Source organism: Brienomyrus brachyistius, chromosome 17 (genome assembly GCF_023856365.1).
Source record: "Brienomyrus brachyistius isolate T26 chromosome 17, BBRACH_0.4, whole genome shotgun sequence".
NCBI lineage: Eukaryota > Metazoa > Chordata > Actinopteri > Osteoglossiformes > Mormyridae > Brienomyrus > Brienomyrus brachyistius.
The window spans coordinates 3,514,725-3,533,165 of NC_064549.1; the positions used below are offsets into that span (position 1 = coordinate 3,514,725).

General features: G+C 46.5%; 2 protein-coding genes across 5 annotated transcripts; one reads left to right on the forward strand and one right to left on the reverse strand.

The window, feature by feature from the left end:
• Nucleotides 1-2,830: 2,830 nt before the first annotated feature.
• On the forward strand, nt 2,831-6,734 carry LOC125712311 (uncharacterized). Of its 2 annotated transcripts, XM_048982251.1 has the most exons (5): nt 2,831-2,908; nt 4,557-4,743; nt 4,922-5,023; nt 5,596-5,769; nt 6,336-6,734. In XM_048982251.1, exons 2-5 carry the CDS (start codon nt 4,558-4,560, stop codon nt 6,528-6,530), a joined length of 657 nt encoding a protein of 218 aa, XP_048838208.1. In that variant the 5' UTR covers nt 2,831-2,908; nt 4,557; the 3' UTR covers nt 6,531-6,734. The 2 variants fall into 2 exon arrangements, with proteins under 2 accessions (XP_048838208.1, XP_048838207.1); XM_048982250.1 differs by lacking the exon at nt 2,831-2,908 and having other exon boundaries at nt 4,413-4,743.
• Nucleotides 6,735-7,298: 564 nt separating this feature from the next.
• si:dkey-118k5.3 (protein NLRC3) lies at nt 7,299-18,210 on the reverse strand. 3 transcript variants are annotated; one of them, XM_048982114.1, is made up of 8 exons: nt 17,736-18,210; nt 14,091-16,392; nt 11,962-12,402; nt 11,719-11,805; nt 11,479-11,562; nt 10,824-10,907; nt 10,549-10,632; nt 7,299-8,597 (listed from the first exon to the last, which is right to left on the reverse strand). In XM_048982114.1, exons 2-8 carry the CDS (start codon nt 15,932-15,934, stop codon nt 8,504-8,506), a joined length of 2,718 nt encoding a protein of 905 aa, XP_048838071.1. In that variant the 5' UTR covers nt 15,935-16,392; nt 17,736-18,210; the 3' UTR covers nt 7,299-8,503. The 3 variants fall into 3 exon arrangements, with proteins under 3 accessions (XP_048838071.1, XP_048838069.1, XP_048838070.1); XM_048982112.1 differs by lacking the exon at nt 7,299-8,597 and adding an exon at nt 9,033-10,229; XM_048982113.1 differs by lacking the exons at nt 7,299-8,597; nt 17,736-18,210 and adding exons at nt 9,033-10,229; nt 16,536-17,013.
• Between the last annotated feature and the right edge of the window lie 231 nt (nt 18,211-18,441).

Here is an 18,441-nt window from a genome sequence, read left to right on the forward strand (position 1 = left end):
CGCGTAGGCAGGAGGGAAGCCCTGCTTTCCTCGTGGCTTACGGGCAGCTTCAGGATTTTTTCTAGCGTAGCTTTCAAGAAAAGTCCAAGAAACCTCTGAAACTGCGAACACAGCATACGTGTTTTTGGAAGAAAATTATCGCAAAAAGGGGAAAAATGGTAAGCCAACTTAATTCAGAGCAAAAACCCAGTGCAAAATATAGCAAGACTATATGCATCAAGATTTTGTTTTATTTTGATAGAAGACTACATAACGTTTACATTTGAATTTTAAAGTTAATGTGATTTTGCACTGCATCAGGTGAAATTCACAACAATGCATTAATATAGGCCTATTATAACCGTCAAAATGCAATCAAAACTATTTTACTTGAACCAGAGTGTACCCTGTCACTGTACTCGTATACAGTACTGCAATTAGAATATACTTAATACGCGCAAAAGATACCACCAAGCGCTTTTAATACCCAGCAACTGGGCTCGTTTTTTACGTCCACACGAAGTGATCTTGCACTGCACACCACTGTTGTCCCTCTGTCATATCTGCTGTTTTTCATGTTGTATTATGATAGACTGTTTATATTCTCAGTACCTGGCTGCAACTAAATTTCCCCTCGTAGGATAATAAACTTCGGGGATGTCGTTTTTTTCATGCTACATTTTGAGTTTGATTCTTTTGTATTTGCTTCGACATAGTATATATACAGATCAGTGTCACGTCATTCCCGAAGTCCGCACTGCCCCTCCACTCAATACCTGAAGACTGCACGTTAAACGGGCTTCACCGAAAGTTCCCCTGTGAAACCGTTACATAATTGCCTGAGACTTGTACAGAAGTTAGTCATCACGAAACACGAGCTTCGTACACGAAAAACCACAAAGTATGTTTTTTACATTTATGAACATCGTCCTTTAAAACACAGCTGTATGCGATCATTACTATCGGGCTGCAGTGGAGGTATTCAGAACATAAATGATTCATTTACATGCGCTCAACGTGCTAAATAAAATAGTCTATATTTTCATCCACGATATGAGTGCCCATCATAATATGTGGACAATTTTTAAATCATTATGTTTAAATTTAATGTGGGAAAACGGTCATTGCTGCACGGTAATAATTCGGCCCCTGGCGCCCCACAGCAGCCTGCAGAGTTTACCCAGAGGACCCCTCAGCCCGGCCGACAAATTATATCAAGTGTCCCCTTTCATAACAGACCATCAGGTAAAATTCACACGATTTACTGTCCCACCCCCTGTCAGCAATGTTTACCCACAATTTCATAAAAGGGTACGTAGTCTGCGGGAATGGAGGAGGCGGGAGCGGACGAGGTTTCAAACATAAAAGGGATTTATTTGGCTTAAATAATGCAGAAAATAAACGGGATGACGAGTGTCAAAACAAGGGAGAGGACGGCACGGACCAGACCACGCAGAGTAAGTGTTAATGACAGGTCTAGGGTACATTTCAAAGGTACCTTCAGCTATAGCATACAGCTCCTGTTACAAGTAATTGCCTCAAAGGTACAAATTCTTAACGCACAATATTTCTTTTATCTAATGTAATAAATTTGATTGCATTAATATTATTACTATATTTCAGTTTTCATTGTGCCCTTAAAACAATTGTTTTCAATTAAATTTAAATGGTATTTCTAAGAAATGAAGTTGTTTCTGCTGCTCTGCTAGCGTCTTTGTGGTACAGGAAGCCAAGAGACAGCCATTATTTTGTTTCTTGTGAACATGGCATAATGGAAAACTTAAATGTAGGGGTAATTCGAGGTTTTAACCAGGAGTGTTGCCACTTTGCCAGTCTTAAGATATACATGCAACCGGGGCCACGACGATAACAAAAACCCGAGCGTAGAGGGATCCCATACACATAGGCCTAATTATAAAATTATGTACAAAAAAATGTACGAAGTGTATATGAAAATATGGGACAAATCGCTAAATCGATTTCTAAAGATATTTTTTCAGGGGGGCTGAAACAAAAAAATACGCGGCTTCTGGTTTAAAGTGAGCATCTTCCCAAATGACGTATAGGTACGCCCAACCACCCTGACTAGGGTAAGCCCCTAATCCATGTTAGGGGGGACACTGTGGGCTACTTCAGCTTTTACTAACTACTTTAAAACGGAAAGGCTCCCATGCTCGGATAAATAGTTCAGTTCTTGCACTTTGACTGGTTTGTTTTCTTCATTGATAGACTCATCCAGCTGTTTCACAGTAACATTAGTGGCACATGCATGATTATAAGAGTGACCAATCAGCACACAGCAAGAACTCGGTGCTTAAGTAAAATCTATATCTTTTAATTGAAATGGTAGTTTAGAAACCCTGTCGTAGCTCGTAGTCGTCCCCCCCCCGACATGGATTAGGCGCGCACCCTAATTGTGTCAATTTTGTCTTGTGACTTTAACTAGCGTTGCTAGAGCAGGAATTCGCGAGGTCATTCCCTAGTCCGTCACATTATCCATCTCACAAAACTATTTGGGGATCTTTTCAACTTTTATGTTTTAAAATAATATTTTTACGAAAAAATTACAAAAAAATAAAGGGACAAAAATTGTAACAAACACCGTGACAACCGACCCAGTAATATATGCATGTTTATTAATTATGACATCATTAAGGACGAAAAGGAGGCTTATTTTACCAAAGACTAAAATCTTTGTCACAACTAGTCTGCGCTGATGCTATAGATCTATACACACACGACGAAAAACCACGACCTCCCCCGCGACTTTCGATTTCATCAGTATTATTAGAAATAACAGCCCCCCCCCCCCCCAAGTGGGGAATTCAATAAATCTGCAGAAGAAAAAAGCCACAGACATAAGCAGACATATAAGAGCTCAGCGATGAAGAACAAAAATTCAAAAGCTCGACAGCCGAAGTATTGAAAGGTATGACACAAAACTGTTTTCATGGCTGAAACAATTTACCAGATAATATGGAGCTCGTGGTCTACGCAGGGGCGTAACTTTGGTCTGAACATTAGGGTGGTTGAGCTCTCCGCCTATTTAGGGGGAGACATGATTATTGGAGGAGCGGGGTTGTGTTAGCCGGTTTTGATTACCTCCCCCCCGTAATTTACATCCATAGTTTTAAGACGTAAAATATTTTTGTAATTGGAATTTCTGACTGCGGCACTTAATAAGTCTCGGATTTAGATATTAGATTATTATCGAACGATCATAAAATAAATGGAGATATTATGAACAGTATTATCAATTTTTATGTTATAATAATAAAACTGATAGTATTGTTCAATAACATATCATTCTGCTGCACCTAAATTTGGGTGTAGCCTGTTTCCTGGACTGCATGTCCGAAAAACTGCTGTTTAATATGAATTGTTATGTTGGGACCGTTGATCGAAGTAGGTTGACCTAGTGGCCTCGTATGCATCCTTTTTACCGCAGTTCATCCTACAAATTGTTTTAAACATTCTTGTGGTAATATGTCAAAATAAATATATTTGTTGTGTAGTAAAAACAATTATTAAACGGAGTTTTGAACAGTTTACGGAATCTGTGAGAGAAACAATACTACAGTTGCGTTGTCAGGAATTTTGGTTTTGGAAAACTATCGCTACGGGGTTCGTTGTAACGGACCAGTATAACGGGAGTGAGATTTTGCTCAGCATCGCCAGCAGTAAGTCAGACTCGTTCCCGGTGGGTGCTGGACTCCGCCAGGGCTGCTCTTTCTCACCGATTCTGTTCATAACATTTATGGACAAAAATTCCAGCCGTAGCCAAGGAACGGATGGCGTCCGGTTCGGGGCCTCGGGATCGGATCTGTGATTTTTGCAGATGGCGTGGTCTTATTGGTGTCATCGGGCTGTGACCTGCAGCGTAAACTGGGCGGTTTGCGGTGTGTGAAGCGGCCGGGGGTGAGGATCAGGACCCTCCGAGTCTCAGGTCATGGTTCTCAACTTGCATGCATATGTATGAAATTGTACCTTTTAAGGTACAGAAATGTACTCTGAGAAACATCCCCAAGGTACAAACAGCATTAATGTACCATCAATGGTACAAAAATGTTCCTCATAGTCTATTTCTGTACCTTAAAAGGCACATTTACCTACAGCTATAGGGTACAATTGGCAGACCGTTGAGGGAACAGTCCCAGTGACAGCTAAGATACAAATTGGTATTATTTTCTGACAGTGTACCGTTCTGTCGTGATAAACAGGGAGCTCAGCCGGAAAGTGAAGCTTTCGATTTACCGGTTGATCTACGTTCCTACCCTCACCTATGGTCAGTGGCTTTGGGTACTGACTGAAAGAATGAGATCGTGACATCTATCTATCCCTCCTGGGCTGCTCCCTGGGAGGAGGATCGGGAGGACGCCCTGGGGCAGACTCAGGACACGCTGGAGAGATTATATCTCTTTGGCCTGGGAACACCTCGGTGGAGCTGGAGGTGGTGGCTGGGGAGAGGGATGTGTGGGGATCATTGCTTAGCCTGCTGCCCCCGCGACCTGGCCCAGGATAAGCTGTGGAAAATGAATGAATGAATGAATGATCGAACATAACCGTTTTCATTTTAGAATGCTGTCCAGTCTCAGCCTTCAAAAGATGATCGTCGGCTGCCGATCACCGCTACCGATGCTACTCTTATTACTCCCCCTGTGTTGCACTGAACCAAACTACCACCAGAGGGCGCACAGTTCCTCGAACTCCGTTCGCCTCGCCAGGAGGATACACGCGCGCGTCCGCGCTCTCCTGTTGCAATATGTAAGCTCGCCTGGCACGAACATGCTGTGCACGATCAGAGAGATAGCCTCGGATAGATAGCCTCATCAAACAACTCAGAATTTTGTGCAAGCCACACGCAAAGACGCCATTTTTTATTTTATTTGATCCCAGTTGTAAATTCCGTAAATTAACATATGTACAAAATTTTCCTTTACAGAAATTAGAGGAATTGGGAGACTCAGAATTTGAGGACCGAAGCCTCTCTTTGCAGGGCTTGCCATCCTTGAAAACAGACTATTTCCACTGGCTGCATATGCAGGTACCGTGGATGATAATCACATCACCATTACTAAGGAAACTAAATGGATTGTCCGAGTATTGGTTGAAGAGAAAGTTAGTAGCTGTTGACTGTGGAAAAACTAATTCGTACTTTTGTTTCAAGTAGAATAGATTACTGTAATGCATTCCTCTCTGGTCTGCCTAAGAAGTCGCCACTCGGGTCGATTTGAAAGTCCTGCTCATTTTTAAAGTTTTTCTTGCTTCGACTTATCTGATCTCTCAGACCATCCGAGATAAACTTACTGGTTATTCCTAAAATGCGGCTGAGGAGCGAGGAGGCAGCTTTAAGTCACTATGGTCCCAAACTCTGGAAAACTATCCCAGAAAACCTGAAAGCTAATGAATGTCTTAGCACTTAAAAACTAGGCTGAAAATGCATCTTTTCACCGCTTTGTTTAATGACCTATGACAATCAGCTATTATCTTCATTTATTCTATGCACATACTTTATTTCTTTTGTGCTTCTTTTATAAGGTCCGTAAAACACGTATAATCCTTGCAGCTAATGCAGTGCTATATAAACAAAGACAGATTGACTGCTGGTGTGTACAGGACTCGGAGCGACTCAGGGGCGCCGTCCAGGGCCTGAAGGTCTTTTGGCATCACCTGGACCAGAAGAGGCAGCAGCTTGAGCAGGAAAGCAGGGGCCAGCTGGGCACAATCACTCGCTCGATGCAGAAGGTGCAGCTGGACGTTCGGGACCTCATCTACCTCATTAAGAAACAGGTACCACCGCAGGTCTTCTTGCCCCAGTTCGCTTGGCTGTAGAGTTTCCTGTGAATAACTGCTTCTTCCTAAATCAGTCCACATTCTTTCGTAAAACGTGGCAAACCTATTGAAAAATGAGTCATACAGCCCACACACATGGACCTTTATACAATGTGCCGACACAGTGAGCAGGTCCCCAGGAGAAAGTAATGCAGAAAACACCGGTGAGCAGAGCTGCTGCCTTATGTGGTTACACAGAACCCCAAAGAGGCTCCCGGGTCACTGGGAAGCGGAGGGATCCCCTGTCCCACTGACACAGCTAACAATGATGGCATTGAAGGAGCTCAGCCTCTTTGTTTAAAACACGACGCTGACCTCCAGCCCTCCATACCTGTGTGCGATTGCTGCTTCTCACTGTAATTTATCTTTGCTTTCTGATGCCGTCATTTGGTCATAATTCACATTCACATTCTGGGCATAAATGAATCCTCGCCCTTAATCAAGGACCGGTTGTAGATGCGAGCAGGAAGAATAAGACAGAATCTGATAGTTAATTTGACTTCGTTAATCACTAACCCCTGCAGCTAATCCAGGTAAGGCCTGCTGATAGCTCCCTATCCAACCACGAGCCACCGACAGAAGCCCCACCTCCTTTGTTCCGGGCAAGACTGGCCTGGCACAAGCGTCTGGAGGGTTACGTGGTTCTGCGGGACCTGGAGCTCTACCTCCGCAGGCTGGTTCGGGACTTCCTGCTGCTGAAGGGAAGACGAAGCAGTTAGCAGGGGAGGGTCGAGGGGCCGTAGCAGAGGACGGCCCCCCCCCAGGATGGAGAAAAGCACAAGCGTTGGCCCCACGCAGCCGCCAGTCACTGTCATGCTCATCCCAGCCACATGTCACTTTCGGTTTTTGTGTTGATCAACTGTCTAACTTTTTAAATTTTCCCGGCTGTTGCCAGGACATTTCAGAGACTTTCCAGTTCGCAAAAAAAAGTGCAAAAACGTGCAGCTCCTCAGCCAGATGTAGAAACACCCTTTTCTTCATCTTCCTGTTCTTATTTATAGATTTTTATTTATTTATTTATTTTTGGAAAACGACACTCTGTGTATGTGAATCAGAGCTGACTAATGATGGGAAAATAAAATGAATGATCAGAATGATCGGTCAGCGAGGGAAGAACAGAAAGCAGAGCAGCGAGTGTCTTTCCAAGCAGAACTTTCTGGCTCCGCCTCCTCACCATACATCCTTTCTGCAAGTGGAGCCACTCTTGGGTGTCAGAGGGGGATTTACTTGTGACCAATGGGGATTTCACTCTGCTGCTGCTTTTCGGTTGGTTCCTCTGAAAAAACTGGTTCCCTTGGTTTACTATTTCGAGGACAGCAGGGGAAGTCAAACTCTTTGCGTGCTGACGGTCAGGAAGGGCCGAGGCAGAGTAACACCTCGGCACCATGAGGCGGGCACGATGTTGACATCTGTGAACACATACGTATATGCCGATAGGCTGACAAGGGGAACAATCAGTAGCAGCATAAACGTGACAAACCCGTTCGTCAGAATGTTCTTTTAATTAAACAAAAGTCACATTTCCCAAATTAAATAACAAGCGAAATACAGCAGTTCAGAAAATTGCACAAATAACATTCAGATTTTCTCTGATATGAAAATATTGAAGAACAATCTGTGTGACAGGTGAATGAAAAATGTAACGACAGCACGCAGAGAATGTGAGGCTGGTCACATGACCAGTGACATCAGCCACGGCGCCTGACAGCATGCTGCAGCGTTTCCCTTCGTACACAAAAGACAGATATCGGACCGACCCTGGAAAAAGGCTCCTTTGATACACTCTGGCTTCGTTTCTCCGACCTGCTGGCACTTCTGTCTGAGAAGCAGAGATTTATGCGCGGTGCTGTGGCCCGGCGGAGCACCAAGCTGCACCACAAGCCCCCGGTAAGAGTCCCGCGCGTGCGAGAGCGGACAGGAACACGAGGAAACAGCAGCGATGGTGTCAGGGCACCTTCCTGAAAAGCCTTTAGTGTAACAAACACTCACAGTTCAAAAACCCCTTTTAAAAAAAATAAGAATACACAAATGTATTCAGTTCCGGGTCCGCGATTAAAAGTGACCCTTTAAACAGGAACCATAAAATGTTTAAGCATTGATTTCACAAGGTCACCTGACCTCTAAAAACAGCCAGTGTAATCTTACACCTTTGGTAAGACATTAAACTTAGCTGCGGATTTTCAAACTTTTTAAACCCAGCAATCCTCAAATGAAAGCAGACTAGCAGAGACAGGGATCTCTACAACTACTGTATGACAACATAAGGGGGTGTCCCCCCATTGCAGCTACTGTATGCAGCCCAGCTCGGACACCCCCAGTCAAAACCATTAACAGCACTGTGCAATAAAAAGATAAATTTTTTGTAAAAAAATTTCAAAAAAAGTTAATATTTCAGAATATCGGAAATTTCCTTACCACTTTCCACAATTTTGTTTCATAACCAGAAAAAACTGGTAACAGTCTCAATTAGAGCTTCAGTGCGCCATCTGCAGGTCATGTTCTGTAATGTCTCCATCATCAAGTTCATCAAGGCTGACAGAGAAGCACCTTTTAAATATATGTTATAAACTACCAGTAACAAAGTAACATTTACATTTGTTAATTCCTGCAAACAGGCCAGCAGAATAACATGAAAATGCCTAAAAGCAGTCAGGGAAGCATAAAGCGGGGGGGGGGGGGCTGACCCGGGGGCTCAAACACACACTTTGATGTCCAGCGTCGGCCTGCTTTTGGCAAATTCTTTCAGCTTCCTAACACCATCTTTGGAGAACTTATTGTCAAACAACCTGCAGAAAGATGGCAAAAACACACATAAATTAACTGTAGATTACAGCCACACGTGCAGATTTATTTTGAATAGACATAAACTCAATAGACTCCGGTTTCCCCCCACAGTCCAAAAACATGCTGAGGCTAATTGTAGTTGCTAAATTGCCCGTAGGTGTGAATGTGTGAGTGAATGGTGTGTGAGTGTGCCCTGCGATGGGCTGGTCCCCCATCCTGGGTTGTTCCCTGCCTCGTGCCCATTGCTTCCGGGATAGACTCCGGACCCCCCGTGACCCAGTAGGATAAGCGGTTTGGAAAATGGATGGATGGATGGATAAACTCAATAGATCTAGTTACAATATACATATATATTCATTCCATGTGCTGCTGTACACATGGTCTGTGTGAAATATCTCAAATAAAAAGAAAAAAAAAATAACAGGATTTAGCATAGATAAGCATTCATCAATCAGTCCATCTTTATTTATTAGCACTGTTTTAACCACAGGTTACAATGTGCTTTACAGACATTTGTTTTAAAAAGGGGAGTAAAAAACAAGAAATAAGAATAAGCACATGAAAAGGAAATGGACTCAAATGTGAAAAAAGAAATGATAAGATACCACCAAAAATGTGGGACTTTAACCATCCACGTTCTCAGGAGGGTAGCCCTTACCTCGCGGGTGACTCGAGCCCTTACCCTCGCAGGCGACTCCAGCCCCTACCCTCGCGGGCGTCTCGAGCCCCTACCCTCGCGGGCGACTCGAGCCCTTACCCTCGCGGGCGACTCCAGCCCCGACCCTCGCGGGCGACTCCAGCCCCGACCCTCGCGGGCGACTCCAGCCCCTACCCTCACGGGCGACTCCAGCCCCTACCCTCGTGGGCGACTCCAGCCCCTACCCTCGCGGGCGACTCCAGCCCCTACCCTCGCGGGCGTCTCCAGCCCCTACCCTCGCGGGCGTCTCCAGCCCCTACCCATTCTGAAGGACTGGTCCCACATATTCTCCAAAATAAATGTATAAAACTGTTTATAATACTTGGATAAACCTAAATAACTGATTATTGTAGATTATTATATTCAGTGCAGAAATGATGTGTTTTCAGCCTAGTTTTGAAAGTACTAAGACCTTCATTAGCTGTCAGGTTTTCTGGGAGAGAGTTCCAGAGATGGGACCACAGTGACTAAAAGCTGCCTCCTTCCTCCTCAGCCGGGTTTTATGAGTAATCAGTGGGTTTCTCTTGGATGGTCTGAGAGACCTGTCTGGGACATTTACATGACTTTACAATCATGTCACCGAGGCAGGACGCAGCAAGGTCATGTAAACGCAGGCAAAAGAACATCAATCCTAAAAGCCGCAGGAAGCCAGTGTAGGGATGTAAGAGTAGAACATCTGCCGACACTGAGCTTAGCGAATGAAGGTCGATAGGAGAAAACACAGAGATGCTACAGGACAGTACAATCTATCAATTGTAGTAAAATGGGATTGTCAGCTCGCCCTTGATATTTTCTATCGCATTTGAAAAGTAGAGCCTTCTGGCAAATTCTCCATGTTCCTCAGACATTCCTCAGAATGTTTCTGTCAATGTCACAATGAACCTTTAGCTCTGTGTTCTTCCATCTTCTTTCTGCACGTCTGCAGTCTCTTCTCATACTAGGTCAAATTAATATGAAATACTTTAAATAATTTAAATATTTAATTTATATTAATATCACATTTTTTATTACTACTTAATATCCAATAATATCAACCAATTACCAAATACATACGGATCTGCCTGATTAAATGCCAAAAACCTACAGTTTGATCTGAAAGACTAAAATAGCAGAAAACCCCTTTTTGGGCGATTTTTTCTTTCCAGTAATCAAGAGAAAAGTGAAGCTGTTTCACAGGCGCTGGTTGACAGGGGACAGAGAAGCCAGTGACAACTGCATTTGCAGTGTCTGTGCCAGTGACCAGTGCAGGAACTCACCACAGGTACTCCAGTGTGTTGTTGTCTTCCAGGGCGGCCATCAGGAGCTCCCCACCCTTGTCTGTCACACGATTGTCACGGAGCCTGGTAACCACAGAGACCAGGTGAGTGCTGCCCTAAAACCGAACTTTGTTCCAGAAAAATGCAGTAGCCAGTAGCCTTTCTGCGGGGGGCCAAACCCTCCTCGCTCCTCAGCACCCACCAGTGAGAGCCACTGCAGCTGCCTTGCAGCTCACCTGATGTCCCTGAGCGTGTGATTGTGTCTTGCAGCTCACCTGATGTCCCTGAGCGTGTGATTGTGCCGCAGCAGCTCAGCCAAGTGGCCGGCGCCTTTGTCACCGATGTTATTGATGGCCATCCTGTAAGGCGGCAGTAAATGCTGTTATACGCATGACGTGACGTGACATGACATCAGCAAATTCTGCTGGTTAAACGCTGCTATTGGCCTGATGTAACATTCAGCGTTTGGGTTCCATGAAATCATATCACGTTGGGCCCTTAATCCAGACAAATCCAATTATGTTCTAAATTTTACGGGATTCCTGTCGCTTAGGGGCCTCCGAATCATGCTAACTCCACCCCTCCCCCCCGGGGCCCTGGCTATATCGGCACATTACAGGAAAAGGCAAATACCACTGTGCTAACAGGAAGTAACTTAGCACAAGAGGATGAAGGACAGTGGGGGACACGTCACTGTTTGTACCCGGCTTAAGGGGTCCGTTAGGGTACGAGGGGGTGACCTGCCTGGCTGTTAGCACAGTGTTAATGTAGCAGATTTGGGTGAGGGGTGAGGGAAGGTGGGAGCTCTGCTGCTGTTGCTAAATTAGCAAAACAAAGACAAATGCAGTGGCTGAAGCTGCCATAAGCACATCAACCAAAGTTCTTAGGGAACAGAAATACTCTGTGCCCAAGCTGGGGAGGCGGGCTTACCTCAGGTCAACCACTGTGCGGTTCTCTTTCAATGCATCAGACAGAATTTCCACTCCCTCGCATCCTAGGCTTGTGGCCACCAACCTGCACACACACACACACACACACACACACACACAAGGTCCCCTTCAGTAAAGTAAACCTCTCTACGCAAACCATAGCATTATTTATGCTAGCCAGGATGTCAGGCCATACACATAATAGCCTCCCACTGGCCATTTCTGGAAAGTTTTTACTCACCAGAGCTTCTCAATGCGACAGTCTGGGTTTCTGACTGCATGACGCAAGATGGCAGCCCCCTCTGGGCCCAGGGGGTTCTGCGCCAACCTGTGACGATAAAAGCCAGGAGTCAGGCTAGGAGTCCTAAAGCACAGTGAGGCACAGGAAACAAAGCTGGCACCGTTAATCCAAACTGGCACCTAATGATTGTCTGCAAATTCACTTGATAAATCGTTAAGTAACTAAAAACTGGAGGCCTTTCACCTGAGGGTGTGGAAGAGGTGCAGCACAGGCAGCAGCCTGCGGAGGGCCTCTGCACGCAGGCCCTGCGCCTCCAGGCTCAGCTCCTGCAGGGCGGGGCTCAGCTCCAGCAGGAAGGCCAGCTCGCTCCAGTCCTGCTGCGGCCGCTCCAGGGTCGGCTCTCCCTGCTGGGCCAGCAGCTGCAGCCAGCGCTCCAAACGCCGCGGCAGCCCCGGGTCCAGCGCCTCATAGAGGCAGTGACACGCGTTAACCTGCCGCTCTGCTCGCAGCTCTTGGCGCTGCAGCTGGGAGCGGAGCAGCTTCAGGAAGAAGGGGGGGGCGGAGGCGGGGGGCACAGGGCCAGCTGCTCGGCAGGCCGGGATGGAGAGCAGCTTCTGAGGCTCCTGGGGGAAGAGCCCTTCTAAAATCTGACGGGTGCTGGGAACCAAGAGACCTGAGAGGAACCTGGGGGGGGGATTAACACAGGAACATGTGGGGAATCTGCTAATTCTGCAGATAGGAATCGGCAGGTAAAATTTGAGCACTGGCCCGGCTTAGATATAATCAGTCAGAATTGTTAATCCAGCCATTTTCTGTAATTACTGGCTCTATTCATGGGTGCGGCAGCTCCAGTGCCAAACCCAGAAGCTGCAGGTGTAAGGCAGGGAACAAGACACTGCAAGGAAGAAACACACTGCGGGGAACAAGACACTGCAGGGAAGAAACACACTGCGGGGAACAAGACACTGCAGGGAAGAAACACACTGCGGGGAACAAGACACTGCAGGGAAGAAACACACTGCGGGGAACAAGACACTGCAGGGAAGAAACACACTGCTGGGAACAAGACACTGCAGGGAAGAAACACACTGCGGGGAACAAGACACTGCAGGGAAGAAACACACTGCGGGGAACAAGACACTGCAGGGAAGAAACACACTGCGGGGAACAAGACACTGCAGGGAGGAAACACACTGCGGGGAACAAGACACTGCAGGGAGGAAACACACTGCGGGGAACAAGACACTGCAGGGAGGAAACACACTGCGGGGAAGAAGACACTGCAGGGAAGAAACAAACTGCGGGGAACAAGACACTGCAGGGAAGAAACACACTGCGGGGAACAAGACACTGCAGGGAAGAAACATACTGCGGGGAACAAGACACTGCAGGGAACAAGACACTGCAGGGAAGAAACACACTGCGGGGAAGAAGACACTGCAGGGAAGAAGACACTGCAGGGAAGAAACACACTATTCACTCACACCTATGGGCAATTTGGTAGCTCTAAGTAACCTGAGCGTGTTTCTGGATCACGGGGGGAAAGTGGACGGAGGCCCACGCCAGGACAGAGAGGACATGTGACTCCACACAGGGAGCCATAGTGGAGACTCAAACCCTGGTCACATGGGTGCTAACCACTGCGCCATCCCAGAAAAGGTGATCATTCTATCAAATGAAAACACAAAAAAATCATTATCTTCATAAATGATTTTGAGATAAGGCGATTGGGTTGCCCATTGACCTAAGGGTGACCTCACTCTCATTTCCACGATGAGTTTCAATCATTGATTGTGGGATTTAGGGGCGCCATGGCGGTGCAGTGGTTAGCACTGTTGCCTCACACCTCTGGGACCCGGGTTCGAGTCTCTGCCTGGGTCACATGTGTGTGGAGTTTGCATGTTTTCCCCATGTCGTTGTGGGGTTTCCTCTGGGTACTCCGGTTTCCCCTCCACAGTCCAAAAACATGTTGAGGCTAATTGGACTTGCTAAATTGCCCATAGGTGTGCATGTGTGTGTGAGTGTGCCCTGCAATGGGCTGGCCCCCCCATCCTGGGTTGTTCCCTGCCTCGTGACCATTGCTTCCAGGATAGGCTCCGGATCCCACGATAAGCGGTTTGTAAAATGGATGGATTGTGGGATTTTACTACAAACTTTGTTTTAAAGCCTTATTTTGGAAACATTTTAGTGGGGGGGGTGTTTGTAGGCTTCTACAGGAAAATCATGGGTCACATAATCATGAAAAAATAAGTATTTAAATGTGACATTTCACGACAGAGAAATCAGAAGCGTTTTGGGCGGCCTTGACACTGTCCTCCAGCTACAACGCTTACCTGCCAGCACCTGTGAGAAGAGCTGAGAACAGTTCCTACCTGCAGAAGAGGTCCAGGTGGCCGGACTGGTGGCTCTCACTCCAGCAGAAAACCTTCTTGATGTGCCTGTGGTAGCTTGGTCCTAGCAGCCGGTATCTGGCCGTCTCCAGGGCCTTACGCATGACCTCCAGGAGGCCCGGTTTGTGGCCGGAGAAAGGGTCTCTGCCAGACAGAGACTGCTGCACATAATAGAGCGCAGCCAGAAACTCCTGCAGGCTGGTATGGATGAAGTGGAAGCTCCTCTCACAGACAAGGGAGGCCCGGTCCTCCCGCAGCGTCTCTACCAGGAAGGCCCGAGACAGCTCACAGTGGCCGAGTGCCAGGGATCCCAGGTCAGAGCTATCAAACAAGAAGCGTCTCTCCAGCAGCCCCCGGAAGGCCAGGCCACCCAGGTCCTGCAGCAGAGAGCGCATGCTCTGCATCACCTGAGGGGCCTCCTGAAGGCGGTTCACCCCTAAGTTTGCCTCCCGGCCCTCCGTGTGAAACACTACGATAGCTTTCAGAAAGCAGCAGTAGATCTCAGTGATGGTGGTAGGCTTCCCTGAACCTTGGGGAACACCTACCACACGAGTCTTCAAGGTGACTGACTCTTGCTTGTTGTCAAACTTTTGCTCGAGGGACTCCTGTGAATTACTGAGGTTCCGCAAGGCGGTAGCTACAATCCAGCAGAAGGCCGGGATGTGGCACATGCGGAGGAGAGGCCTGTGGGAGGACACATAGTGCTGGATCATATCCGCAGCCTCAGCGGTCTGGCAGGTTCGCAAGAAGTACTGGTGCTGCTGCTCTGGCGAGAAACCCAACACGGTGTAGAACAACGATACCCGCTGGAGGGGGACCTTGGTGACAGCGTGGGGGCGCGAGGTGAGGAGGAGAGAGCGACCCGGCAGCAGGTTCCCTTTGATCAGGTTCACCACCATACTGCCCATGGACTGTGCGAGAGCAGGGTCTGAGCACTTGGGCGTCCTATCAAAGTCAAGAGGGAACCTGAACTCGTCAAGCCCGTCCAGAATGAGAAGAATCTTGGAAGGATCGGAAGCAAGGATGTGTGCAAGTACAGGCCGGAGATGACTATAGTGCACACAAAGCAGATCCTGCAAGCTGTGCGGCTCACTGACGAGGTTCAGCTCACGGAAGGACAGGGAGATGATCACTTTCTGGGTCTCCTCACTGACCACCCACTCATGGACCAGTCGCCTCACCAACGTCGTCTTGCCGCTGCCAGCTACTCCACACACAAAAATGACCCCATCGTCTCTGCCAAAGAGCAAACTCTGACACAGTGTGGAGAACCCGCACGTTGGACCCTGAGTTCCATGCGGCACCTCCACCCTGCGGAAAGCGTCGCCGGCGTCGGTGGCCTCGTGCTGGTACCGTGGTGGGACCAGGAAGCCCACAGACGGCAAGAGGGTCGTCTCAATGAAATTGCAGTGGCTCCCATCTGCCGCCGCCCCTCCTCGGATACTGAGGTAGTCCATGGGGCTGTGCTCCCGAGCCAGGATCTCCTTATGCCTCCTCATCGCCCCCTGCAGTTCAGGGAAGATAAGACTCTGACCACAAGCATTGCTGTCCTTGGGTGCTGGCCGAGGGTCTAGGGACACCTGCTGCAGTGCATGCTGGAAAGCTCGGCACGCCTCCTCCCCTCGCCCGTGCAGGACGTCCAGCAGCCTCCGCATGCTCTCCCGTTCGCTCTGGTAGCCACCACCTCGCACTGAGTCCACATCCTCCTCAGTTAGGGCCCCCACCTTATACAGGAGGTCCAGGAGAAAGGCGATGTGGTGGCTCCACCCCTCCACCAGCTCCACCCGCCGCCTCTGCAGGTCTGTGCAGCAGGGCCCCAGTGCCATTGTGGAGACGGCAGGGCGGAGGCTGGTGAATGCAGTGCAGTCCGGAGAACAGAACTACTCACGTACCCCTCAGAAATGTCCTCAACTGAAACTGCCCTGGTTACATACAAACTGGCAGCCAGATGCTCCACAAGAGTCAAAAGGTGCAATAATGAGTGTGACCCCCTCGAGATTATTACGGAGTCCCTCCCTTAGTCCAGGTTGTTGTCAAATTCATTGTCTTAAAACACTGCATCAGCAAATACATTAAGCAAGATTAAGCTTCTGAGTGCAGTGCCTCTTTGCTGAGTACATCACTTGTGTTACAAGATCTCCATTGCTTGTATTCTTTGCTTTTGGCCAAGAGAGAAGCTGTTTTACAGTTCAAATCAAGTCCATCCTCATCTTCTCCCTATTCCCACCGCAGGGTGGCAGCCTTAGGATTCGGGGCTCCCCTCTTCCCATCTGCGTCATCATGTCTGGGAAGAAGACATACTACGTAAAGTACATAATAAAGCACAGAACAGAACCAGTGGGGACACTCATCGATTTCACCAATATTCTTAAACAAGACCGCTTGGAAATATTACATCATGCACCGAACAAATTTTGTTAGACTTACCGGTATATTAAGTACGACAGCGTATTCCTGCTACCATAATTTAATTTACATTTGCCCAGTTTCTCGTTATAATGACATATGAAATAACCTTTAGTTATCTCGTTAAAACGAGACATGTTTCACGTTTTAAGGCAATACTATTTTATCTTATTAAAACGAGAATCATTATAATCCAATTGACATGTTCTTTTTCAAGGAGACGCAAAAGTGTAGATAACGACTCGTTTATATGATTTGAACAAGTTTTACTTCACGCTGGGAATGGGACAGCTTGGGGCTGTACGGAAGAAAAAAAAAATCAGTCACACCTCTTAAAGGCATCGTCATTTCTCATTGTTTCACGTTTTACACGATAAAACGAGAAATCGTCTTTGTTATGGCGAGATCATTTTCATGTTGTAACGTTATAAAGATAAACTGGGCAAACCTTATTTTTGATGGTTTCAGCTATACGCTGCCGTAATTAAGTACAGTATCAATATACTTGCTTTAAAGTGGTGTGTAGGTATGTGTCCGGGAAATTCCGAGGTTATGACAGACATACGACGTCAGATGATCACATGACCAAAGCAGAAAAATCCAAGTTTGGGTAAAGATGTTTCCTAGTTAATGTATTTTTTGTAAACGACAGAATCCGTGAATTAAACACCGATCTATGTTTCTTTGTCAGAGTCAGCAGCTGTTCGCATACCGACGAACTCGCAAACTCAATACTCATTAAAGTACAACATTAACTTATAGTCTATAGCCCTATAGATGTAATTATATGCTTATTATCTCCATTACTGGCTACTATGGTGAACATATTTTGCTTAGCAAATAAAGAGTGCATCTGCGGCAGGACGCAAAGACAGGCGTCAAACCAACGCAGACACACAGAACTGAGAACGTATTATGACAGTAGAAAGCAAATGTCACTTCAATACAAAGCGAAATTCGGGACATTTCCGGCATTTTAGGTCCCGCACCCTACCCTAAAACATATCTCAAATGCTGTTAGAACCACTACAAAAACCCGAACCGGAAACAATAAAAAACAAACTCTTCAAAATGTCCAGCTGGTATAACAAATACACATGACAAAATAAACGTGATCTACTTCACGCAACCCTAAAGTAACTTTTAAACAATTTAACTGTTGTTATAAGATTAAAACAAAGTATATTAGCACGGGAAGAAGTCGTAGGGTGTAGGACTTACCCAGTTATTAACTTAAAAGGTTATTTTTGCGACTTAATCCACTTCCTTAAAAATAGAATACAATATAATCCAATGATTTTCACTGCGAAAAGTGAAACAGGAGTTTAATTCGGGAGCCGCTCAAATTATACTTAGTAACACTGGTAATTTAACCATCTGGGCATTAAAGGCTGATAGCGAAGGTTACATGGAGGAAATACTTTCAATTTCGCGGCACCCAGCGCTGTCTCGCTGATGTTGGCGACAGAACCCAGAACCTGAAATCACGCGAGATAGTATCGTCACCTGAAATATGCGTTAAAAGGACCCGATGACACGTACCTGAAATATTAATAAAATACATATGAAACATGACAGACAGTAACAAGCAGACTTGTACGGGCGCAGCGTTGTCACTAGCCTAAAATTACATTTAAAACTTACAAACCCATTCAATCAGCGACAATTAAGTTTTCTGTATAGCAAACGCATATTTTACATACCTTACATAAACAGCTCATATTCAGAGTGATCTACTTTATTTGCCTATGCTGTACCGCTGTGCCTCGCTTAAGGGTACTAGACGAGGAATCCATAGGATTTTAGACAACAAATATTAATTTTTACACTTCAGGACCAACAGTTGCAAAGGTACAAAACTATTCTTCTGGAATTTATATATTACATGCGGTGCAGTATTACGTAATTACTTATTACGTAAGGCGCT